The sequence below is a fragment of the Thunnus albacares genome, chromosome 7 (genome assembly GCF_914725855.1).
Source record: "Thunnus albacares chromosome 7, fThuAlb1.1, whole genome shotgun sequence".
NCBI lineage: Eukaryota > Metazoa > Chordata > Actinopteri > Scombriformes > Scombridae > Thunnus > Thunnus albacares.
Genome location: NC_058112.1, coordinates 33,651,112 through 33,678,767, shown reverse-complemented (window position 1 = coordinate 33,678,767; position 27,656 = coordinate 33,651,112). Strand labels below are relative to the sequence as shown.

Genomic DNA, 27,656 nt, shown 5'->3' with positions numbered 1-27,656 from the left:
GGAAAATACTTCTTTCTTCCATTGTAGATTTTTTTAGGGCAGATTTTATAAAGCAGAAACTTTACTCAGAAATAAAATGGCAGCCGCTCAGGACTCCTACCTCCCTCCCTCCCAGCAGCTTCCTGCCGTTACCATGGGAGACGTAAACAGACTTGAACCAACATCAGTCACCTTTTTGCTCCACAAAACTCAATAAAAAAAAAAATCCTTGATACTTTCTCACAATTAAACAGAGAAGTGTAAAGGTTAACCTTTCAACTATTAATTCTCTGCTGGAGAATAAAAAAAAAAAAAAAATAAAGCAGAAAGGTGTTGAATGACTGGAACATCCTCAGATGTTCATTAGTTCATTCATCCTGCACGTAATCACTAAATTAGGCATGAAACTTACATCGCTAATTAAGATTCCTCATGGAAGGAACATTAACAAATTAGCACCTCCACCGAGCTGACGACACACACACACACACACACACACACACACACACACACACACACACACACACACACGCTGACAGCTTCTCCTGCCTGACAGCCGTGGCTCTCCGCCCGGCGACAGGCGACCCAGGAGACGAGACGACACGCAGAGAAGAAACTGTTTCCTTTTTACCTTCAGAGCACTTTGTTTCTGTAACAGATGATTTTGCTGTTTGAAAGATGAAGATAACAGTTTGTCTAATAAAATGACAGCAGATATATATATCGAGTCTTTATTTTAATTAAATGTGATCTTTATGTGTTAAATGTGCTGCTACTGCAGGGATGATTCATCTAAAGAACTAAAATACCAGAACTCTGTTATTCATTTCAAAGAATAAAGTGACTAATTTAGAATTATTCATGACTTAAACTGTTACTCAGAATTAATGTACTTTTATTATAAAACATGCTTTCACGCTTTAATATAATAAATATGTAATTCTGGCAGGAAACACTTCAAATTTAAAGCTTGTGTATAAACAGTTTATTGGCGACGTTTTGACCAAAAAGATTTTTAGTTTTTGACACAAAGGACAGAATTTTCATAACTGTTTGATGAAGAATCTTATTATGAGCAATAATATATATATATTTTATTATTTTTCCAGACACTCAGTGCTTCTCTAACAAACAACAACATGAAGCGTTTTCAATCTGTCACTAAAATAATTGGAAAATAAACAACTCGGTATTTCGCACCTTCCAAAGCAACATGAACACTGTCGCTGCCTTCTCTCCACTTATTAAACACTTTTATATCCGTCTGACTTTATTCCTCTATGAGTGTAACAGTTGTAAGTTGTGAGGAGGAAGTTTGAGATTGATGGTCGGACATAAAAATCTCTGAGCTTTGACAGCGGAGTGTCACGTTAAGATTCAAGGAAGATCCTGGTTTTAGTTAAACTGTGAAAAAGTTAAAATGTTCTGTCTTTAGCTTCAAGTCAGCGTTTATTTTTCCCTTCATCATCTTTCCCAAACTTTAAAAAAGACTGTTTACTCTTCAGCTGCAACGATTAGTCAAATAATCGTTTTGAGTCATTTTTTAAGGAAAAAAAAGCCCAAATTCTCTGGTTCCAGCTTCTTAAATGTGAATATTTTCTGGTTTCTTTAGTCTCTATGATAGTAAACTGAATATATTTGAGTTGTGGACAAAACAAGACATTTTATAACATTTGAGAAACACTGATCAATGTTTTTCACTATTTTCTGGACCAACGGATCAATTAATCAAGAAAATAACTGACAGATTAATCAATAATGAAAATAATTGTTAGTTGCAGTCTTAGTTTACTCATCATGGTTAGTGAAAACTGTCTGAGTAAATGACTAAGATGAGATCCAGTTGCATTATGGGAAATGTAGGATCCAGAGTTTTGGGGGTAAAAGTCAAGATGTCTCAGCTTCTGCTGCTTTTATTTTGACAGTTTGGTGTTTTAAATCTGTTTCTCACAAAGTCCCCAGACATTTTTGGAAGTGCAGTGGTGGAAGAAGTACTAAAATACTTATTATATTATTATATTACTTATTATTATATATGACATCATTAGATTATTAATAGTGAAGCATCAGTGTTAGAGCAGCATGTTACTGTTGTAGCTGCTGGAGGTGGAGCTAGTTTACACTACTTTATATACAGTTAGCTAGTTTAGTCCAGTGGTTCCCAACCTAGGGGTCGGGCCCCTCCAAAGGGTCAGCAGATAAATCTGAGGGGTGGTGAGATGATTAATGGGAGAGGAAAGAAGAAAAAACAAAGTTCTGATACACAAATCTGTTTTCAGTTTTCAGATTTTTCTCTAATCTTTGATTTTTGCTGAAATATTGGATCATTTGAACATTTATTGAAATGAAAGCATGTGAGAAGTTTAGAGGGAAAAATCACTATTTGGTGGAGCTGTTAACAACTCATAGACATGTGAAATGTGACCCCGACTACACACTGCTTTTTGTAAGACGTCAAAAGACAAAAAGGTTGGAAACCACTGGTTTCATCTTTAACAATGTGTTGTATTTTAAAAGCTTGTTATATTATCCATTGTGTCAAATCTTCATCTGAAAAGTAACTAAAGCTGTCAAATAAATGTAGTGGAGTAGAAAGTACAATATTTCCCTCTGAAATGTAGAAAGTAGCATCACATGGAAATACTCAAGTTAAGTACAAGTACCTCAAACAGTACTTGAGTAAATGTACTTAGTTACTTTCCATTACTGTAAAATGTTAAATCATTGAGTTTTCAGTTGACATAACCATCAAAATATTAATGATGCTTCAGATCCAAGGAGTGTAGATACTGTAGATGTGTTCAATATAAATTGAATGTTTTTCTTTCTAAATGTTAAATCTTGAGACAATCAGATTCAAACTTTCCCTTTTAATCTTTAATCTGAAATAAAAAGATTTAATCATTAAACAAGTAAGAAATGAACTGTCGACTGGATTAATGAATCCACAGTAACACATATTTAAAATATGTGAAGCTGAAATATAAACTTCATGTTTTAAAGATAATATTTAAGAACATGAAACTAGGCGATATGATTTCCAGCATTTTATTTAGACTCTCGCTGACACTCTGCTTCCTGTCGGGGTTAACTGGACCTGGCAGATTCTTCCTCTGCAGGCCTTTTAGTGTCTCCTCCCTGCCCCCCTCCTCCTCCTCCTCCTCCTTCAGTCCTCAGTTTGTTTGTCGTTTCCTTCAGTTTCTTTCTTTCTTTTCTCTCCGTCTGTGAGCTCGAGCTATTAATATCACACCACGGAGAGAGAGAGGGGCCTGTCGACGGGCGTGAAGCGACAAGATGTTCCTCTGTGACAAACAGATGGCGAACTCCAGTCTTGGCGCTGACCGCTCAATTAGCGGCTAACGAGCCGACTGCCTCGTTAGCTCCGTCAGCCGTGGCTGCACGTCTCTCCCGTGTCAGAGCGCCAGCGTCCGCCCGCCTCCCTCCGAGGGACTGACGCGACCCCCCCCAAAAAAGAGAAAAGTGAAAGCAGCGTGTGGCTCCGAAGCGGCGAACACCGCAGCTTGTCGCTCGTCACCTGACCGCAGACGCCTGACAGGAAGCTGAGAGAGTCAAACGCTGAGGATTCTTCATGTTCAACCGCAGGGGTTCACAGACCTTCCCTGACATATGAAGCCTTTTTTTTTTTTTGGTCCAAAAACTGTTGTACTGATCAACCAATTAAATCATTTATCAAGCAAAAATCTCTGGTTGCAGCTTCTCCGACGTGAAGATCTGCAGCTTACATGAAGAATGTAAATTAACAGACTAATTAAAACATCTGAAGACGTCAAAATAATATGAAAAAGAAAAGTTCTATCAGGAAAAGCAGGAAGATGAGTTACATTAAAAGCCTTAATGCCTGAATAAATAAAAGCTTTTAATATAACTTCTTGCTAAAAGTGTCTGAAGAACGTTTTCTACACTTTAATGTTTCCTGGACTTCCTGCATGTGAACCTGAATAATCACTCAGCCTCTTCATTTCATTTTTCTTGGTATCAGAGGGTGAAATTAATTGCTTCAATCAATAATGACTAATTGTAATAATTGTACAAGTCCACAAAATTAAACTATTAAATTGGTCCGTCCGCTCCAGAGCGACACAATCACCTGTTTTTTGGATCTGATGTTCGTATCGACGACGTCGTTTGTTTATTTGTTTAGCACAATATCTTAAAATGTTGTTGAGAAGCTGTGATGTAATGTGAGTCAGCCACGAGCCAAAGAACTGGTGACTTGTTGTTAGATTAAGATTTTTTCAACGGTTTCTTAACATTGTGAAGTTGGATCGTCTATCACCGCTGTGCACTTTGATCCAGATTAAAAATGTCTAAATATTAACATACAGTAACATTTTTAGATGATTGTGCAGCCTCGACAGAGGTTTGACCTCTGAGCTTCAGTGTTTCTGTTGACTAAATGTTCATCTTCTCACTGATATTATCTGACAACAGTAGAATAAATATATAACTCTACTCTCTACTCTCGCTAAAAAGTTAAAGATCTCCTCCAGATATGTTTAAAGATGTATATAAAATACTCTACTGTGAATAATAATAAATGACATCTCCTCCTTTTCCCTCATTAAAAATTCCAGAATATATAAAAATGCAAATATATTTCATGTCAGATGTTTTCCTGTTGGACACCAGATGTTTCCTCCTTCACTGTAAACTTCTTAATTCTCAGTGTTTTCAAGTTTCCACATCACACTGGTTGTGATGTCACATATCCGGCTCGTTAGGCCCCCCGCCGCTTAAAATCAGATTTTTAATGAGCTCAGAGAAACTTTTACTCTTTCAGCAGATGAATGTGAACAAACTCTGCACATCCATCATTCTGCACAGAGAAGAAGAACACTTTAACAATCATCCTGTTCAGCAGCTTTACAGTGATGAGTTACATCCTCAGATGGTTAGAAACAATCACCGCACTAATCAGAAATACACTGTAAACACAAATATTGGTAAATCCCTGTGAACGTTTTGCTGTTTGGATTTTTCCCCCTCGGGGTCAACAGTTTATCTCTCTGTGTGAACACTGCAACGCAATCTGGAGCCTCTCTCGTCTTCTTCTGCACATTCCTCAAATTAGCACGAACGTAATTGATGCAGCGGGAAGCTTCAGCCTTGAAGGAGCCGCAGCTCGAACCGTGTGGATGCATACAAGCAAGTAATTACATTAGAGTCTATAATGGTAGAGAGCTGTGGGAAGTTAATTTGACAGCAGGATGCTCAGACAGGTCTGATGGGAGGAGGAGAGACGACATCTGCGTCCGTCTCGTCCTCTAAAAAGGTAAAGGTGGAGAGACGCTGAACAAAGATGTGTTTAAGATTAAAGATGAAGGCAGGAAATCAAAGTGGGTCAGAGTTACGTCACGAGAGTCCTGTGGATTAAAAGAGCGTGGAGATGTAAATATTGTCCCTCAGATGTTGTCCAGTTCAGTGCTCATTCTCCATGATCCGATGAACCTTTTCTTTCTGCTTCATCAGCCAGAGGTTTAAAGGAGGAAGGAGGAAGGAGGAGGGGTTGCTGGGACGACGGCAGACCGCTTCAACTAACTCTACGGATGACGGTTCTGGTCTGTCAGTCGGTCCAGACTGAAATGTCAGTCGGTCCAGACTGAAATATCTCAAAAACTGCCTGATACTCATATTCAGGGTTTCCAGACGATGAATCAGTCTGACGTTAACAGTTAACGCCACCCTGAGGTTAACATTCATGAGTCAGAGAGAAATATCTCGACAACTATTGGCTGGATTGTCATGGAACTTACAACATACACATAAAGGTCCCTGAGGGATGCACTGTAACCACTTCCTGTAGCGCCACCAGCAGGTTTTCACTCACATTGAGCTTTATGTCAACATCTACTTGATGAATTGGCACAAGCAGACATTCATGATACCCAGATGATGTATTTTAATGACTTTAATGATCCTTTTGACTTCTTCTCTAACGCTACCATGAGTTTCACTTTTTCAGTCTTTATTGAAACATCTCAACATCTATTAAATGGATTGCTGGATCGCCCATTCACGGCCCTCAGAGGATGAACTGCTGCAATTATGAAATTAGTTTATGATCAAATACCTGTAGAGACATTACCCATCAGCCTGAGCTGCACTCCGTGTTTAGTGTTAATTGGAAAATGTTTGCATGCTAACACGCTAAGCTAAGAGTCTAAACTCCATCTATGGTCTTCTCATTAGCGCAGGTAGTCTTGCTTTTAATTTATAAAGTTTACATTATTAATTTCTAATTGACATTATGGGTGTATGTGATGTGCTGTTGTGTGCAGCTTTGTATTTTGTATTTTTTTGCCTTATACTGTTTGTTGTTGTGCTTTTGTACGGATGCAGATTAGCTTCGAGCTAACTCCGGTGCAGTGTGTCTTTAATGTTTAATAAACTGCACACCGTCCCAATCAATGAATCAAATCAAAAGACAGTGAACATGATAAACATCAACGTAAAATTTGATTTGTTTTGAACTGAATTGAACATAAAATGATCACTGTTAGCATGTTAGCATGCTAATATGAGCATTTTGCTCAAATACAGGCTGCTAGCAGGGATGTAGACTGTTAGCCTTGTTAAACTTCTGCACACTGGTATCAAAGTCTTGATGTTATAGGGCTGTTTTAGTGTTTCTGGTCCACTGGTGGCCTCACCATACTGGCAGATCACTTTCTTACTTTCTTATTGTAATTTTATTTAAGAAATCTGAACTGTATCTTTTAATCAATACTGTGTTATAGCGTTGGATTAATCATCTCAAGAAAGCCCATTTTCCCCACTATCAACACACGTTTTACCAAAAGACCATTTCAGCTGAAACTCAAAGCTCCAGCAGCAGCTTCACTGGGTGGATTTAACCCTTCAATCATCAGTGGGAACCACCGCTGATCCAGTTAGCAGGACTCTGGGCCCCCCAGCTACGAACCAAATTTCTGCCTAATTACTGTTGTTGTTGTTGTTGGGTTCAACTCTTTGTGAATAAAATATGACCCCATCTATGACATGAATCCAAGCCACTTCTCAACAGATGTCCCCCCCAACGCCGAGGCACTGGCCTTTTTCCTCAGAGTGTTTGGTGAAAAGGGGGCTCAGGTTGGAACACAAAGCCCTCGAGCTTTTCACAAAAGGTGGTGAGGAGAGAGGAGCTGGAAGGGGGGGCGGTGTGAATGGATCCGGTCTAATTGCAGAGCTGTGGAAGGAGTCCTGGTGAGGCAGGTAAAGGGAAATGAAAGAAGCACAGATGTCAATTTGGTGAAACATCTCTCAATCTCGTTCTGTTGGGTTTTTAAAAGACGAGAACACAACGCGACACATGTCGGGAACGAGCTCGAGATCTGTCTCAGCTTATGATTCAGTGGACAGATTGAGTCTTTAACGACGTCTCTATTCTGTTAAACAGTTTTTCACCTTGACAAAGTATCTTGTTCTTTGTGAATTTTGCAGAGAGAAAAATGGAAGATTGAATCCGATAAATATAAATAGTTTTAACGTAGGATCCATGAGAAGTGTGTGCAGGAAGATAACAGCGTTGTTCTTTTATTGATTTGTTTTATTTACTCTATATGTCTACAGTGCAACCAGGGAGCTCACAGTGAAGCTGGGGGGCCTTGATAAATCATTATACAGTTAATTAAGTTCACAACATATATACACCAGGAGATTTGTGTGATTTAAACGCCTCCCTGTGGAGATCACACTTCACTGAGAGTCTGTGTGGACTCGTATATATTTGTAAAAGTGTAAGTGTGACTCTTCTGTGATGATGGACGAGTGATACAAATGTCAGAAATGCTCCAGAAATGCTGTGAAGAATGCTGGCGGTGTGGTGGTGTAACACGCAAAAAAGGCAGTGAAGAAGAAGAGTTAACAAACATGGATGTAAACTACGTACAGCAGCTTTCAAAATACTCAAAAAAAAAATGTTCCTTTGCAAATGTTTTACGAGGAAGGAAATTAATTCAACACATCCCTGGAAACTGCGACATCAGGGACGCATGACATGAGTGGTTTCTTTTTGTGAGAAAACACTACAAGTAAACATCTTGTGTGTTTACAAGAAATCTCAACAGCGGCACCTTAAAACCCTTTCTGGTTAATCTGTACAGACGTCTTGTAATCAGCAGAAAGATGTTAAGCACGAACCAACTTCCTTTTTATCACTGAAGTTAATTGATTAATTGTTTTTCGGCCTTTATATGAAGAATAATATCATTAAGTTTTTAAATCGATAGTTTTAAAACCAAAGAGAGGAGACAGGAAGTTGTTTTATTTACCTTACTGACTCACAGCGCCTCAGTTTATCTCGTTCACTCTGATCAGATCGATCCACTCTGGAGAGTTTTTGTGAAGTTTAGTTTGTAAGAGATGAAAAACGTTGGTTTAGTTTGGACAGAGAGAGAGAGAGAGAGAGAGAGAGAGAGAGAGAGAGTTGGTTCTTCAGTGATATGTGGACGCTGTGTGTCGTGTAAACCTGATTCAAAAATACAAAAGTAATTATGAATCATTTCTCCAGAGTCTGGAGGGTTTGATGATTCTTGCTCAGTTGCACACAACACGAAAACCCTCCTTTCAACGCCCCCCCACACCCCCCCGTCACTTATTTAGGCTTCAGACCCTCCTCCTCCTCCTCCTCCTCCATTGAGTCAGCTCAGCAGTTGTCCATTAGGGGTCATGTTCCTATTTGTAAAGTATTGATTAGAGCGTTTATCCCCTCAATCAGTGTGAGAGAGTCCCCCAGGCTTAACACAGAGAGAGAGAGAGAGAGAGAGAGAGAGAGAGAGAGAGAGAGAGAGAGAGCTCGTTCTGTCTCTTTCATATCTTCAAACTGTCTGCTGAGAACTTTTAGTTTCTTCAGGAGTGTTTTTCACCTTCTGCTCTGAGTCTCTGGATGGTTTCTTTTAATCCTGTCACTTATTTTCATATTCATTGATTCATCTGAAAAGTATAAAATACCATCGAGTGTCTGAAAACCAGGTTAACAAACTGAAACGTCTTGTTATGTCCAACCAACAGTCTGAAACCTAAAGATATTCAGTTTACTATGACAGAAGACAGAGAAACCAGCAAATATGAGAAAAAATTAACATAAAGATGAAATAATTATCAAAAATCTTCTGAATTTCTGTCCATCAATCACTAGATTAATCGATTAGTTGTCAACTATTAAATCAATCGACGACTATTCTGATAATCGTTAAATTGTTTCAGTCATTTTTTTAAGAGGAAAATGTCCAAATTCTCTGATTTCAGCTTCTTCAATGTGAATATTTTCTGGTTTCTTTAGTCTCTATGACAGTAAACTTTGTTACAAACAAGTATCTTTGAGTTGTGGACAAAACAAGACGTTTGATGACGTCATCTGAGACTTTTGGGAAACACTGATCGACATGTTTTACCGTTTTCGGATATTTTCTGGACCAAACAACTAATCGATTAATTGAGAAAATAACAGACAGATTAATCAAAGTTGCAGCCCTGAACTAATAGTTACAGCTCTACAGAACTGACCTCCTCCTACTTATCATATGCAGCTCAATAACACACATTTACCTTTAAATGATAAAACTATCAGAACTTCTGCTGAACAACTTAAAAAGAGCTTTGATTGAAACTTTACAAATAAACAATAAGACTCAATTTTGTCATAAATTGTTGTCATATTCCCAATCAGTCCTATATTTTATCCTATAATTCACAAAACAGAACAAATGTTTTCCTCTTTGATTGAATATTTAAATGAAAACCGTAATAAGAAAACTGTTCTTATACAGAATAGAAACATCTGTTCCTCTGTGTTTGCTGACTGGAAGCTCGTTCCTGCTGCACAAGAAGCGTCTTTTAGAAAGACGATAGAAGAAGAACATTATTATGAAGTTATTATGAGCAGTAAAGTGATGAAAAGAGTCACCGTCATCCAGTCTGACTCCCAGCTGATCTCTGGGTGTAGTGTAGTTCACAACCACTAAGACACCAGATGAAGATATAAAACCAGTGAGCGTGTCTTGTTAACGTACCAGGCAGGAGAAGGAGTCGTTCATGCGGTGCTGCAGAGTGTGTTTCTGTAAGATGGTGAACAGAGCGGCGTGATCGAAGCGACACGGAGCCGCGGAGATCAGCTCCTCCACGCCCTGACGCTGAGACGGATCCAGACCTGGACAGGAAACACACACACAGAGGGATGAGAAAGTTATTTATAAGTTACAAATCAAACACATTAATAGTTGTAACTAGTTATTGGCGAAGTATCATGTGTGTATCACAGCCTGATATATCTTATTCCTCTGTGTACACGTCAGTTTCTTCATCATGAAGACTTTGGTCACGTTAGCTTGTTTAGAAACGGCTCCAAACACTAATAACAGCGTCACGTTTTCACTCTCGTGTCAGGAAGTGTCACCACCGCGTATGCACAAGGACGCGGTTTTCTTTACACTAAACAAATCACCATTTTTTTTCACTCTTGTCGTATTGATCAGACTCTGACACACACACATTGTAAACACAACAAGCTAGCAGCATCCTCACACATGTGACACGGCTTCTTAATGACACGGAGATACTTTCTGTTGACTGAAAACGTGACGCTGTTATTAGTGTTTGAACTAAACAAGCTAACGTGATGGAACATGTCACCCAGTGCAGCCGTGTGTCTCAGGCTCTGATTCACACACACAATACTGATTAGTAGATCAGTTCAGTGTAAGTTCATGTTCATGTGAAGCAGGTTTAATATAAAGGAGGTTAAAGGAAGGAAGAAAGCAACAGCAGTAAATGTGTGTCCACCTCTCTGTCAGGATGTATGAGGTGATATATAAATGTGCTCTGATTCACAATCATTCACGCCTCTCTGGGAGCTCAGGAGTGAACTGAAACATGTAAACACACACACACACACACACACACACACACAGAGAACTACATTGGCAGTGTCAGTTCTCAGTGCTGTGGTTAATAGTTCCCACCTCGGTTGGCTACAGATCGTCTGTGAAGCTGTCAGTACACTCAGCTGACACAAACACTCGCCAACATGGACGACATGTGAGGAAAAACACTGGAAGTGAATCACAGAGTCGAAAAAGCAGCCAGAAAGACGCCAGACGACGACGACGACGCATCACTAGTCAGCTGCAGCAGGAGATTTCTCTTATTATTACTCAGATTGTTAAAGATTCCCTTCAGACATGTTGGAGGATGTTTATAATAAACTCAGCTTGTATATGTTTTTCCATAAAAAAAGTTAAATTATCTCGTTAAAATCCTTAAAATCTCCTCCCTCTCCCTCATTAAAAACTCGTGTTTTTAGTTTGTAAAGTTTTCCCGCTGGACACCAGATGTCTCCTCCTTCACTGTGAAGTTTATTCTCAGTGTCACACTCGTGTAAGTTGAATACTGGATCACGATTGGCTCCAAACGAGTCGTGATGTCATAAATCCTGCTCGTAGATTCACAGCTTCAACTCAGAGAAACTTTCCTCCCACGGTGTGAGTGATAAATGATCCAATCTGAAGTGAAAACACTTATTTCCAACATGATGTTAAAAGACAAAGAAACATAAAAACTCAACAATATATAATCCTAAAATCCAAAAACACACATCACCACAAGTTAAATATAAAATAATAATAACACCCACATCAACATACAAGGACAATCTGACAGATAAAGTAACGATGTTACTGCAGATTTCTTTATACATTTGTGTTGCATAAATAAATCCTCACCTGACTTCTATGAGCTTCTCTCACTTTTTAACAGCCGGGTGTTCAGCAGCAGCAGCAGCAGCAGTGTGATAAAAGGAACTTCTGGCTACATTATTCACTGGAGGCACGTTGGCCCTGGTGTTACAGTGATGCTGACTGTGGATCATTGTTATCTGAGGAGCACTGATGATATTGTACATATGATGCAGCTTCTGAAACTGGATTCATCTCTAAACAAAATGAGTTTAATAAATACTGAACAATAGTTATTTTGCATCACCTTCAGTTTGTCCCTAAATTTATCTGTCAAACAGCTGAACCGAGCGGAGCAGACATCATGACACTGACCGTATCTATGACGACGCCAGAGAAAAGTCAAAAAGTCTCGTTCTGCAAAACAGGAACTTGAGTTTGCTGGAACACTTCAATAATATTTTAATATTTTAGCAGCAACAGTGACCAGTCCAATATCATTCCTGAATATTGTGGAGGATTTAGTGAATAATCTTTGCGTGTAAGTGTGATTCTCTGTGGTTTACAGTTCTGTGGCTGCTGAACTTTGCTTGAACCTCGGATGCTATAAATGAAACTGTCTCTCTTAATACAGATGCCTGATCTGTTTATGTGTTTAATGATGTAGGTTGAAATATAACCCAGCTTGCACATTAACCCTTTCATGTTAATCTGAGCCTTCATCAGGGAAACACCTTCATTTAATCATCGATGTGTTTTTCCCTCATTGAATGTAACTATTGACTCTTTGTTCTTATGCATATAAAAACTCTTGATGAAGACGCGCTCGGCATCGATTCCTCAGTGGTCGCTGACTGTCGCTTTGTAGGTTTCGGTCCTTTTGCGCAAAAGCTTTAATAAATATACAAAGACAAATTTCTCTTTGTTGGTCTCCTTTATTCCGTCAACTTCCACCTCAATTATGAGACGCTTGTCTCTTCCATCACCGAAGACAAGACGGTCAAAATAAACTACAGCACAGAACAAACAGTTCATGGTGATGAAGGAACGTGTCACCCAGCGTCCTCGTTCATGTTCAGTGGTCCTAACATGGAAATACTCTCCACAGACTGTAAACGTGATGCTGTTATTAGTCTTTGGAGTCGTTTCGAAACAAACTAACATGATCAAACTCTTCATGATGAAGGAACATGTCATCCAGTGCAGCGCTGTGACTCACTGACGAATATATAAGAAGATATATCAGGCTTTGATACAGACTAGAGATGTGCCCGAATACAAATAGTGGGTTTTTTTTACGAATATTTGTTTCATACAAATTATTTGTTTTCGGGAAGAACCGTGTCAAATACCAGCACGCAGTGTCTCTCCTCTGCTCCGCTGTGACGTCTATCAGCAGGTCTTAACGAGGGGAGTCACATCCACCCACTACATGACGCACATATCCTAATTTGGACATCACAGCTGAGCTACTGACACGTGCAAAGCGCTCTCAAAGGGGACTCTCCATAACCTGTTGTTCCCCTTCTTCTTCTTCTTTCCATAAAGTTAGGTTGTAAAAAATAAATTAAAAAAAATAGGCAATAAATGAAAAGTGCAAAGCAAGAATCACCTTTGAAGTTCCTCCCTACATGTTAAACGCTGTGCTGTCTCTGTGTTATGGGTGTATAAACAGATACAAATACAAATAATTTTGCTGCCTCAACAAATACAAATACAAATACTGGGCTCTCTGCACATCCCTGATACACACACAACACTTGTTAGTAGATCAGTTCATTGTTGGTTTGGATCCAAACATGAGAAGGTAAAAATAAGGAATATCACAGACTTATATATATATAAAACCTGGAATAACTACTAATGAAGTATTTTCACACAGTAGTAAAGATACTTTAAGCTTTTCTTCCAGCTCGGCCGTGCCGGCGCCTGAAGCAGCAGATGATAACGGGGCTTCAGGGTCAGCGACAGAAGAATTGAAAGAAAAATAAAAGAAGCAGAAGAGGTGCAGAGAGCGTCCCGGCCTGAGCAAACCATGGGTTCATTTCCAGTCCTTTCAGGCCGTCCTGTTAATGGCCTCGTTCAAATGAAAAGCCTAACACTCTCCACTCATGCCCCGTTATTGTGGGAGTACATTTTCGTGGATGGGAAGTTTCTGAGCGTGACACATGGCCCCACAAAAGAACCACGGCTTCCTGAAGAATGCCGGCGCCGCTTCCACGCCTCCGACGCCCGCGGCCCTCGCGTCTGAGACGAGCATTAGTGATCGCTTTTTTATTAACGCTGCCATTTTGTTTTTTGTGTGGACGCCGAGAAGCCCGCAAGGACTCTCAGACATTTGTGTTTCACGCCCCCCCCCTCCCCTCCTCCTCCTCCTCTTTCTTTTTCTTTGTCGCTTTTGTCCGAAAGAGAAAAAAAAAGGCAGCAAAAGTGAAATTTCCACAATCAACTTCCAATCGACGCTCCTTCTCCTTTTCTTCTCCGTCTTCTTTTCTTCTGACTCTCCCACTTTTTTTCTGTCTCCGGGTTGCCCTTTGGCTCCCGTGTCCCGCTTTCGCTCTGTCTAATTCCGATGTAGGTCATTTTACATTCGTTACCTCCCGAAAACACGGGATTGTCCTTAATGTAATTTGGAGGAAAAAAGACGGGGAGAGTGAAGAAGAAGGGCGACTCTAAAGAAAACGAGACAAAGAGATATAGATTAGTGCTGATAATAAGAGGAGGGGGGTTAAGGGGAAGTATTGATTGGGGGGGACAGACGGCGGAGGAGTGATGTTGATTCGTGTCAAGTCCAACTTTCAGCTGTTATTATCTGCAGGGTGTGTGTGTGTGTGTGTGTGTGTGTGTGTGTTGCAGAGAGAAAGGGGGGGGGGGGGGTTAGTGTGTGAATTAGTGTGTGTGACAGAAAATATGGATGGATGTCACTGCTCCTGGCACAGATGGTTGATGATTGTCTGCAGGTTTCTTCACTTTGTATTTTTTCAAACAGATTCTCATCAGTGTGACGTTTTTTTACATGAGGACACATTTAGAGTTTTAGATGTTTTTGTTAAACACAACACACAAAAAAAATCACCAGAATCCTGGTTAATCTGAGGCTCATATTAAACTGGGATTATAAATAGTGTATAAAAAAAAAGACACTTTGCAGATAAACTACAGGTTAAACAAGCTGTTTGATTGATCCGACTTATTATCAGGAGCCTATTTCATACAGAGCAATGAATCTATTTAATAATTTGTGCTTTTGATTGAACAGAATTCACCATCATGCTTTCTATCAGTCTGGGTTTACGACCTCACTGTCCAGTGTTTTATACGGTAGCAGTTCTCTCATTCAGGGGGAACAGGAAGGTGAATCTGTTGAGCCCAAGAAGAAAAAGGTACAACTGGCAAAAGGTTGTCTTCAATTGAAAATGTTTGCAGTGGAATTATAGACGTTTATATATTCTTTTATTCTATTAACATTTCTGCTAACATGTTAGGCATCACATGGCTATAAGGGTGTCATATTTTGTCATTAGAGGACGTTGCATTTGTTGGAGCGCTGCCCCTTTAAGAGAAATTCTTAAAAAAAAGTGTGTTGTTGTTGTTGTTGTTAAGGGAAAAACGAACAGTATGCTGAACCGAGCCTAAAATAAAAGTTGTCACAAGAAAACAGAAAGTAGCCGTAGTCTGTCCGTTTTGGACCAACATATCCAGACGTTTGACTGGTACTGTATATAGAATATATATAAACAGTATTATATATTATATTCTGTCAGTACGTCCACGGTTGTGAATCACTTCCTGGCTGCTTTGGATCAATAACTGACGTTGCAGGAGAAACGTCTTCTTTGTCTCTTTCCTCAAACTTCCAGCTGACTGGCAAAACAGTCAAACCGAGAACACAAATTGTTTTTGACTCTGATATCTCGGACAGTTTTCATATGAACTTGCTGTGACATTTAGTACAGACATTCATGTTCCCCAGAGGATGAATCCTACCGACGTGAGTGAACCTCTGATGTTTCCTCTAGCGCCACCAGCAGGTTAAAGTTTTCACTCATGCTGTGAAATATCTCGACGTCTACTGAAGACATTCGTGGTTCCCAGAGGATGTATCCTAATGAGGTTGGTGATCATTTTGACTTTTCCTCTTCTGCCACTGTGAAGTTTTTTTGTTCATTACTAGAATATCTTGACAACTATCAAACAGATTTCTCTGAGATTTTGTAGACACATTCATGATCCCCAGAGGATGAATTATAGTATCTTTCATCTGTTGCCATCATCTGGTTATCAATTTTGTCCAATACTTTAATTTTTAGAAAAGACTGTGGAGAAACAACTGGTTCAAAGACTAGAATTGCACAAAGTGTTTCATACATTTCAATCTGGTTTCCGTCCGTAAACTGGACTCTGTACCCCTACACCACTAGTCCAGCTCTTACCCTACCCTAACCTAACCTACCCTACCCTACCCTACCCTACCCTACCCTAACCTACCCTACCCTACCCTAACCTACCCTAACCTACCCTACCCTAACCTACCCTACCCTAACCTACCCTACCCTACCCTAACCTACCCTAACCTACCCTACCCTACCCTACCCTAACCTACCCTAACCTACCCTAACCTACCCTAACCTAACCTAACCTACCCTACCCTAACCTACCCTAACCTAACCTACCCTACCCTAACCTACCCTACCCTACCCTAACCTACCCTACCCTAACCTACCCTAACCTACCCTACCCTACCCTAACCTACCCTACCCTACCCTACCCTAACCTACCCTAACCTACCCTAACCTACCCTACCCTAACCTACCCTAACCTACCCTACCCTAACCTACCCTACCCTAACCTACCCTAACCTACCCTAACCTACCCTACCCTACCCTAACCTACCCTACCCTAACCTACCCTGCCCTACCCTAACCTACCCTAACCTACCCTAACCTACCCTACCCTACCCTAACCTACCCTACCCTAACCTACCCTAACCTAACCTACCCTACCCTACCCTACCCTAACCTACCCTGCCCTACCATAACCTACCCTAACCTAACCTACCCTACCCTACCCTAACCTACCCTGCCCTACCCTAACCTACCCTACCCTACCCTACCCTACCCTACCCTAACCTACCCTAACCTACCCTACCCTAACCTACCCTAACCTACCCTGCCCTACCCTAACCTACCCTACCCTAACCTACCCTACCCTAACCTACCCTACCCTACCCTACCCTACCCTAACCTACCCTACCCTGCCCTACCCTAACCTACCCTACCCTAACCTACCCTAACCTACCCTGCCCTACCCTAACCTACCCTACCCTAACCTACCTACCCTACCCTACCCCTAACCTACCCTGCCCTACCCTAACCTAACCTACCCCTAACCTACCCTAACTAACCTACCCTACCCTAACCTACCCTGCCCTACCCTAACCTACCCTAACCTACCCTACCCTAACCTACCCTAACCTACCCTAACCTACCCTAACCTACCCTAACCTAACCTAACCTACCCTAACCTACCCTAACCTACCCTACCCTAACCTACCCTACCCTACCCTACCCTAACCTACCCTACCCTAACCTACCCTAACCTACCCTGCCCTACCCTAACCTACCCTACCCTAACCTACCCTACCCTACCCTAACCTACCCAAACCCTAACCCTCCACCCGGGGCTTTCTAAGTGTTCCTCGTACACATTTTAAGACCCGGGGGGGGATCATGCCTTCCAGTCAGCAGCCCCCAACAAGCTTAAGGTCCTTGGATAATGTAAACTCTTTTAAAAAGCAGCTAAAAACCTGTTTGTTCAGACAGGCGTTTGGGCAGAATGTGCTATTTTATCTGGTGTCTTTGCTTTTCTTTATTCTGATTTTATTTTATTTTTTATTTAATTCTTGACTGTGAAGCACTTTATAACTGGTGTTTGTGAAAGGTGTTATATAAAGAAACTTTGCTTTACAAAATACCTACAAACTAAGAGGTTCTCATCAGGATCAGCTGTTCTCTGTGTTTAAACAACATGAACATTATTGTTTTATCTGCTGACAGTCAGACGCACAATCAGATTTATTTACTATCAATTTATTTGACTAAAATGTATGTTGGTATCATATTTATAACGTGTGAGGATGTGTGTGTGTGTGTGTGTGTGTTGAGGTGAGAGGGTGGGGGGTAGTTTTCCTGCGCTCAATCTCTCCGATCCATCTTGTCCATCTTGTCTGGGCTCCATTGGTATCGTCACGGCAACAGTCACATCTATGTGACATGCCGCTCTGAGAGGTGGCGGGTGGCCACTGATGGCAGGTTATTGATGCAGACGAAGAGGTGGAGGAGGAGGAGGACGGAGAGAGGCGTTTCAGTTTCAGGTTGCACCAGGCTGAGAAATGTGACTTGATCTGCCTGTCGGAGCGTGGCAGCGGCGGCGGTGGTGGCGATGACGGGGATGATGTCAGGGCGAGCGGGAGATGAAGATGCGGACGGACAAGCCCATCAGCCTCCGTCTGGCTGAGCTGGGGGGGGGGGGGCAGAGCTCAAAACGGACCAAACTCAACTCCGGGAAAAGTTTGAGAGGAGCAAACAAACAAACGCATCCTCAGCTGTTCTGCTGAGTTGGAGGGCGCCGCTGAAACACCCGGGGAGGTTAAGACGAAAGGACAGTTTGAAGGTCTCTCCTCAGGATCATACGCGATGTCAAACTGACCACCTGCTTCTTCAAAAACACAACTGACAGGTGTAAACATCTCCGAAAAAAAACACCTTCAGGAGCGAGTCTTAACCCCGCCAACGGGAACCGCCGCCTGTACAAACCGAGGACCGAAGTCACAGTCTGTGTGATAAAAGTGGATTTTAAAAAGGTCAGAGGTCACAGCCAAACGTCCCCCGCAGCCTCCCGATGATCTCCACTGGTTTGGACTTTGCGGGTCGTTTGGGCGATGGTCCATTTGAATCTGCAGCTGCGGCGAACAGGCGAGGAAGGAAGAGTGACAGGAAGTGATGTCAGCGCTGGTTTCTTCAACAAACTCGCACTCGTCTGTTTGTCTTTTTCTTTCCAGAAGGTCTGCTGCTGATATCTGCTCACAAAGAACCAAACGTCTCCTCAAACTACATCGAGAATGAAGAGCCGGTGTTCGGGTGGAGTTTTTCCTGCAGTTTAATCCACAAACTTCACTGATAAACCTGAGAATTAAACTGAATAATTATCCAGATAACAGTTAATCCTCAGTCTCTCTTGATCTTTCTATTTCTCTTTTCTCTTCAGTCGGTCAGTTGAATAACATTTGAATTGGCATCATTTAAACCTGCAACCATTAGTCGGTTGATTAGTTGATCGATAGAAAAAGAATTGCAAACTTATTTTGATAACTAATTAATTGTTTTGAGTCATTTTTAAGAAAAAATATGACAAAATTCTCTGATTCGATCTTCTCAAATATGAATCTTTGGGTTGTGGACTTTTGTTTGAGGAAGCATTTTATAAACCAAACAACCAATCGATTGATCGAGAAGAAAATCAACAGCTGGTAACAGAGATAACCGCCAGTGTAGAGATGCTACACTTGTTTCTCCAGTTTATATTCATCGTTTTACTGGTGTGTAATGAACGTGGTAGATAGTATATTAGTATTATTAGTAGTATTCTGTTCACTACACAGTTTTCTATGTAGAGCATCAGTGGTCCAGGAAGTAATCACTACCTTTAATTAAGTATCAATACACACATAATGTAAAAATACTTCATTACAAGTCCTGCATAATTAAAGGTATAGAAGTATTACCAGCTAAATTTAATTAAAGTATTAAAATAAAACTGATACTACTACTAATAAAAATAATACTTTGCACTTCCTGTGATTTGCATAAAATATCAGAACACAATATATAAAGTAAAGGATGCTGAGCTAACATCTGACTTACAGACAATTTTCACATAAAAGTACGTTTTTTTATCCTGTACATCAGCGTCACACATGAACAGGCAGCGATGGAAGAAATACTCAGATCCTTTAAGTAAAAGTATCAACAATGTAAAAATACTTCTTAACAAGTAAAAGTCCTGCATGAAAAATGTATTAAGTATTACCAGCTAAATTTACTTAAAGTATTAAAATAAAAGTACTTGTGTCAGGCTGTGACTGATATATTAAATACATTTAACAAAGTACATCATTAATACTGATGAGTCGATGCATCAGCAGCATTTTATAGTTGTAGCTGCTTCAGGTGGAGCCAGTTTGAACTGATTTATGAAGATAAATCTGAGACGTCTTCAGATGATAGATTGAATAGAAACAATAGAAAGAAATAAAGTTCTGCTACATAAATTTGGATGAATTTGTCAGAACTTTTCTTTAATCTTTGTGTTTTTAGTGTGTGAGTTTTACGTCTTTGGGCCTCAAACAGAAAAGAACAACAAACTGAATCAAAACGGAAAATCTAAAAACATCTTCTCTGATGCGACGCGTGTCTCATTAACATTTCCTGTTCTGTCTGCGTGATATATGACGGTAGACGTCTCTCAGTTAGCGACCATCGATTGTACACAAGATATCTTATGATGTATTTGGGATCATTTGTCTCCACTATATATGAGGTACATCAACAATCAGTGACTGTTATTAAACTGCAGGTTTTCAGTGTGCGTCGCAGTAAAATTATGTTATGTTTGTATGTTCCTTAAGCGTTGTTGACATGTTGTCAGTATGTTTCAGGTAAATCTGGTTTCATGTACAGATTAGACGTCTTTTATTATGAAGGGAAATGTTTTGGATTATAGCAGGAAGTATAGAGATCGTCTTATTTTATGATTTTACTTCCTGTTTTTGTTACAGACTTTTCACCGGAGGATTCACATGTTCTCTGTTTTCTGCACTTTCACTGTTTTTTGCTGTAAATGTGAAGAACTGAACGTACTAACATTGTGATGTTTTAGAGTCTTTCATGCATAAATCTGCTAATTCAGGCCGAAGTGTGTCGTGTTTGTTTGCTGTTGAGAGCGTGTTTGCTAGCGTGTAGCATCTTTACTCATGATGTTACACACAGAGAACATTCATATAAGAGAAACCCTGTGAATGCTTTGTGTCTCTTGTGAAAGAAAATTGAATAGTAGGTTAGTCGATAGTTAGGTAGTCAATGTTTGTTATCAGCTGAATGTGATGTAATGTCATTGTCATTTTGGGGATACATGTTGGTGAAGAAATCCTGCTCCTAGTCTAGTTGAACTCTTGAACCTGTTTCTATCTGAGGGCTGCTTGTTGACCTCTGGGGTTAACTAGAGATATCTTTGTCTTAAGCCTGCTGTTTTAGAGACTGTGTGGAGGTTCCTAGACAAGCTAAAGTTGAAGGATGTCCATGTTTGAAGTTATTGATTGACCATGAGGACCATACTTGTTTGTAAGAAGGTGTAACGGTTTGTGGAAGTGTCCATTGAGGGACCAGACTGTTTTTAGCTTTACTTCTGGAGAGGTATAAAGCTGTCTAGTTTGGGTTCACAATCTTTAGAGAAAGGGCCAGCTGTACAACATGCTTTCTCTCCAAAAATACAAGATGATTGTATTTTTGTTTGTATAATTGTTACTGATGATGTGATGGATTGTACAGTGTTTACAACTGCTTCAACAAGTAACAATGTTTAATGCTTTCTTTATTTCTCCATGTGCCTTCTTTCTCGAGAGAAAATTTCCACAACACTCTTCACAACTACAGCTGCTGCTGCTGCTGCTGCTGCTGGTTGGGAAATAAACCTGCTTAAAGACAGTCAGAGGGAAGACGGTGTTGTAGCCCTACGACATGACGCACATCTCATAAAACAATAATCAACACTAAATATGTAACATCAAACTACGTACGACTGATGGAGACTGACTCCACTTCAAATATATTTCATTTGAACGACAGGTGGTTCAAAGATGATGATGATTATGTGTCACTTTGCCTTCATATTGACTTTACTGCAACAACTAAAAAATGTTTCCTTCTTGTGAACAAAAAGCCGCTTCGATGTGAGAACGCTGTTGGATAACAGCTGGTAAACAAGAGGAAGAGTTGATCCCTGACAAAAGAAGCTGAGGATTCACATTCAGCCGAGAGCAGACAACAACAATACCGCTCAGCAGCCTGGTATGTACGAGTCTCTGACATGACTTCCAACGTGTAAACAGCTTCATTATTTTGCTCTCTCACACGCGCCAGTCGATAAAACCTGACGCCGCCGCCGCCACCTCCGCCTGCTCGCTCTTTGTGCTCCGGAAAAACGCTTCCAGAGACAAACAAAGCTGAAAACAGTCCAGAGCTGGAGACAAACAAAGGGAGAGAGATGTTGTGTTTCACCTGTTCGCTCTGAGTTATTAACCTTCGAGCAGAGAAGAAGAACAGCTCGCTTGTGTTTGAAAACGCGGCTGTTTCCACGATGTCAAGACGGTAGAAGTATGATTTTATTCATCTTAAATAACTCGTCTGTGTGTGTGCGTGTGTGTGTGTGTGTGTGTGTGTGTGTGTGTGTGTAAGTGATCGTCAGTGTGTTCACATGTAGTCATTACTGTTATTTAACCTCCTGTTTCATTTTTATGAAAAAAACGCCTGCAGGGCGAGCAGAGACGAATATGACAGGTTCATGGACACGACCGTTAATAAAGAGAGAAAGTCTTTCTGTCAAGACCATTACACACACACACACACACACACACACACACACGGAGCAGCACTTAGCACCCAGTTAAGAGCTATTTCAGGGACACCTTCTATTTCCTCCTGCAAACAGCGTGTCAGCACCTCTCGCCATTAACGCTTCAATCTCTTCCATTAAACGCTAACGAGCGGCGGCGAGAACGGGTCTCAATTGCGCCAAATTACACAAATACCACCGTAATCAGCTCTCAGTATGAAGCTCTTCATTTTCACAATGCTCTCGTCGGGGGGGGGGGGGGGGAGAAGGCGGTCGAGGCGAGGCGTGGAGACGCCGCCGCCGTCCTGCACACACACAAACACACACAGATAATGAATGACATGATTTGAAGATGAGAAGAGAAGAAGAGAAACGACAAAGGTGTGGAAGGAGAAGTTAGTAAGAAATGAAAAGGACAAATGAAGAAGAAGAGATGAATACAAGGAAACAGGTGATAATATGAGGAGAGAGGAAGGACTTTAAGTCATCCTGTGGTTGTTTTTGACCACCAGTCGAGAGCTTTAAATATGATTTAAAATCAACTTTGCAAATGTTTTATGAGGAAGGAACAGTGATGGAAAGTAACTAAATACATTTACTCAAGTACAGTTTGAGGTACTTGTACTTTACTTGAGTATTTCCATGTGATGCTACTTTCTACATTTCAGAGGGAAATATTGTACTTTCTACTCCACTACATTTATTTGACAGCTTTAGTTACTTTTCAGATGAAGATTTGACACAATGGATAATATAACAAGCTTTTAAAATACAACACATTGTTAAAGATGAAACCAGTGGTTTCCAACCTTTTTGTCTTTTGACGTCTTACAAAAAGCAGTGTGTAGTCGGGGTCACATTTCACATGTCTATGAGTTGTTAACAGCTCCACCAAATAGTGATTTTTCCCTCTAAACTTCTCACATGCTTTCATTTCAATAAATGTTCAAATGATCCAATATTTCAGCAAAAATCAAAGATTAGAGAAAAACTCCAAAAACTGAAAACAGATTTGTGTATCAGAACTTTGTTTTTTCTTCTTTCCTCTCCCATTAATCATCTCACCACCCCTCAGATTTATCTGCTGACCCTTTGGAGGGGCCCGACCCCTAGGTTGGGAACCACTGGACTAAACTAGCTAACTGTATATAAAGTAGTGTAAACTAGCTCCACCTCCAGCAGCTACAACAGTAACATGCTGCTCTAACACTGATGCTTCACTATTAATAATCTAATGATGTCATATATAATAATATATCAGTCAGAGGGACCAAACCACTACTTTTACTGCAATACTTTAACTACATCAAGCTCATAATACTTATGTACTTTTACTGCAATACTTTAACTACATCAAGCTCATAATACTTATGTACTTTTACTGCAATACTTTAACTACATCAAGCTCATAATACTTATGTACTTTTACTGCAATACTTTAACTACATCAAGCTCATAATACTTATGTACTTTTACTGCAATACTTTAACTACATCAAGCTCATAATACCTATGTACTTTTACTGCAATACTTTAACTACATCAAGCTCATAATACTTATGTACTTTTACTGCAGTAGGATTTTTACTTGTAATGGAGTACTTGTACGTTGCTGTATTGGTACTTTTATTTAAGTAAAGGATCTGAGTATTTCTTTTCACCAAGAAGGACGTTCATTCAACATGTTTGTTAGACCTCAAGGACACACATGATGCCTTTTGGTGAAACATACCGAGTAAACAGAAGCTTTAGTTTGTTACAAGAAAACTGCAGAAGGCACCTTTAAGACGCGTTAATGATGAGAAGAAGAAGAAGTGATTACATGGAATCACTACAGGTGAGGAAAAGAAAGAAGGAGGGGAAGGAATTAGAAAAAAGGGAAGCGAAAGATGATGGAAAGCAGGGATGAATGGAAAAAAAACAGAAAAATCAAACAGGGAAAAAATGTGAAAAATGTCTGCGTGTTGTATTGAGTGTCCCTCGTCTCGTGTCTTTGTCATCTCTTCACCTTTATATCTTTCTATCATTTCCACCGTCCATCCTTCCCTTCCTCCAACGTGTGTTTTCTCTCTCACGGCAGCACAACCTCAATCTGTTAACCTGTTTCAATCTTGAACGAGTTCAGTCTGAGATCCTGCAATCTGTCTGTCTTTCTGTAATAAAAAGGAGGATTCCATTGTTTTTTAACCCAGGATGTATTAAAACACTGTAGCTGTGTCTTAAATCAAATACTTCTGTTAGTACACTGTGTACACTATGTATTACTGGTGTAGTACAGGGTAGTGTTGTCTAAAATCAAACACGGCTGTTGTGCACTTACCGGAAATGACGATCGCAAATTAGCATTAGCTAGCATTAGCATTCGCGTTATCGATAGCGCTACTAAATCATTACAGACTGCTAAATTAACCCAAAAAACACACTGATGGCTTATATCTGACAACAGTATAGTGGTGCTTAGTGCTAAAAAACACATGTATAACTTACATTTGTATAGTTACAACATACTCGGCCGCCATTTACAGTTTGAAAAGTGGTTCCTCCCCTTCCGCTACGTAGCCAAGATGGCGACCGTTGAGGTCCATAGTGTCCATAGTTCCACACTCAACTTTTTGACTGTTCTGAGTGCGCTGCATTTCCCATACTGCTCAGTGTGAACGCACTTATGCACTCAAGATGTTAAGTGTAAGTACAGAAGTACGTGATTTGAGACACAGCAAGTGTGTAATGAAAAGGACAGAAGAGAACAAACTAAGAAAGATGTGAAGGAAGAAGGGAAATGAAAAGGAGGAAAAGATTAGTGTAGAAGAGATGAAACGCAAAATTGAGGGAAAGAAGAGAAAATGTAGGAAGTGAAGAAAGAAGGGAACAAAAAATGGAAAAAGTTAAGAAAAGTGTAAATGTTAAAATAATCTAAAGATACTCGAGGCGTTTTAACATGTTCGCTGCAGCCCTGAAGTCAAAAAAACTTCTCCAAGAATAACAACCACATAAAATTCCACCAACTGAGTGGAGTCAAGACTACTTATATGCAAAAACATCAGCAGAAATGCTCATTATGAGACACGGTTATGTCTGATCTGTCAGTGTGTAATAATGTGTTTGGCTCGTAGTGATGAACCTACAGAGAATTATCAGAGACTCTGCAGCTCCTCTCAGCTTTATGGAGCTTTATAGTGAGTTTCAGCTCATTGTTTATCTGTCCGGCTGCAACTTTACTGTTCTGGTTCACTCTCAGCGTCTCATAGTGTCGTTTTCAGAGAGAAAAAGCTGTAAAAAGCCGCTGTACACTACCTGCTCAGCACCAAACAGACACAGTTAGCTGTAGACTAGCTGGTGAACATAGTGGAGCATTTAGCAGCTAAAGAGCCAGATATTTCCCTCAGGAGTTGGTAGAGAGTAAAAACAGAAGCTAAAAGAGAGTGAATATTGGACTCACATTCACCAGGTGGACAGAAACACGACTCCACGTGAATGATCATGTTGCTCCGTAACTGCTGGATGTGGAAATAAGCAACTGTTTGCTGACAAGTTCAACATATCAACTTAAAGGCTGATGATGAGTCAGAGTTCTGTTCACTACTTGTTTCTGATGAAAACTAGTGGACTAAACATCAGTTAATGTCGGTTCGACAACTACTCAAATTATGTCGTTGCCTCGGAAACTATTGGTAGCGTAGCTCCGTTAAGTAATACGTCATTGCGTTGTGTGTTTGCGTAGCGAGTGGGAAAGAGTGAGCGACAGAGAAGTGACGGTGGATACGAGCGGAGCAGAGGAAAAGGTTAGTAGTAAGTTGTCAGTCTGGCAGTAAATGTACAGTACAGACTACAGTGTGTCAGTTAATAAAAGCTAAAAAGTCACATCTGTTGTTTCCCCAAATGCTGGAAAAGTGAAGGGGGGTTAGCTCCCAAGTTAGCAACAATGTGTAATCTGGTTACTTCAGGTTGATTTATGGTCGCTTAGAAGGTTTCTACAACGTGCTGTCCCATCACATCGGAAATAAAATGTGTTTATAGTTGTTCTGAACGGCTTTACTAGAAGGTGGAGTGAAAAGCCGCCTGTCATAGAGAGGGGGGGACGGAGAGATGTGATATTATTTAAATGTGGGGATAAAGACACATATTTGCAGACAGCTTCTCCTGGGAGGCAGTCACAGTGTTGCACTCAGTTGTTCACCTTTAAAGTGACAGAAACAGTCGTAATGAATGAAAAAGGAGAGTTAGAGAGATCAGAAGTTCAAACCCCGACTCCTCTCTCACCTCCACACATCTATCATCATATCGTCAGTGTCGGATAGTTAAAGAAACGACCTGCACAGCCCTGATAATCCGACGTAGGAGAGGAGCAGAGAGGAGGAGGTTTCTGAGGCTGTCCTACTGTCCGAGAGGCTCATCTGAAGCAGCAAACCGGCCTCTTAAGGTGCACGTAAACGCAACCTGCTCCTCACTCAGGGTTTCTCCTCAGCCTCTTACAACAGAGGCATCCCCGCCTGAGCTGAAACAACGAGCCCTCGAAGAAGAAACTATTACAACGAGCAGTAGCAGTTTGTGCTCTCAGTGAGAATCAGAACCTACTGATGGGAGATGCTGGTTTCTGGTTTCCTCCTCTGCAGTTTGTGGTTTTGTTCTGCAGCGGTGGGACCGGTTTGTAGGACTGTCCGGTGGCTCGGTACATGGCCTGGACCCACAACACCCGGTCCTGCTCGTCATCGCAGGCAAACATCACCAGGTCGCCTTCCTTCACCGCGTTAAAAAACACCCGACCGCCCTGCAGGCCTGAGGAAGAGGAGGAGGAGGAGGAGGAAGGTAAGTAAAAGGCTTTGTAACAAACCTCATTTCATAGACAGACATTTCATTACATTGTATTGCTGATGATTTATATGTATTCAGCAATTAGTTGATTCATCGATTAGTTGATTTTGATAATCGATTCATCGTTTTGAGTAATTTTTTAAGAAAAAAATGTCCAAATTCTCTGATTCCAGCTCATCAGATGTGAATATTTTCTGGTTTCTTTATGACAGTAAACTGAATATCTTTGAGTTGTGGACAAAACAAAACATTTGAGGACGTCGTCTTGGACTTTAAGAAACACTGATCGACATTTTTCACCATTTTCTGACATAAATATCGAGTCAAATTAAGTTTCTGATCTCCTTGAAGAATATAAATAAACCCAGCAGGGCCCAAAGATCTTTAGGAAGTTATCAACTAGTCTCATCTGGAGTTAGAAACAAACAGGGTGAAGCTGCTTTTAGCTACGATGCTGCACACAGATGGAATCAACATCCTGATGACCTTTGACCTTTGATTGGTTGGT

The 27,656-nt window shown here is 40.5% G+C and overlaps 1 protein-coding gene across 5 annotated transcripts in view; it reads right to left on the bottom strand.

The window, feature by feature from the left end:
• The window catches only part of cadps2 (Ca++-dependent secretion activator 2), a 260,717-nt gene that overhangs the window by 81,929 nt on the left and 151,132 nt on the right, over nt 1-27,656 (bottom strand). For all 5 annotated transcript variants that reach the window (XM_044355543.1, XM_044355538.1, XM_044355541.1 and 2 more), the window contains exons 11-12: nt 26,912-27,112; nt 10,011-10,147 (exon numbers count right to left, since the gene is read on the bottom strand). In XM_044355543.1, coding sequence (XP_044211478.1) covers nt 10,011-10,147; nt 26,912-27,112 — 338 coding nt within the window. The remainder of the gene's footprint in view (nt 1-10,010; nt 10,148-26,911; nt 27,113-27,656) is intronic.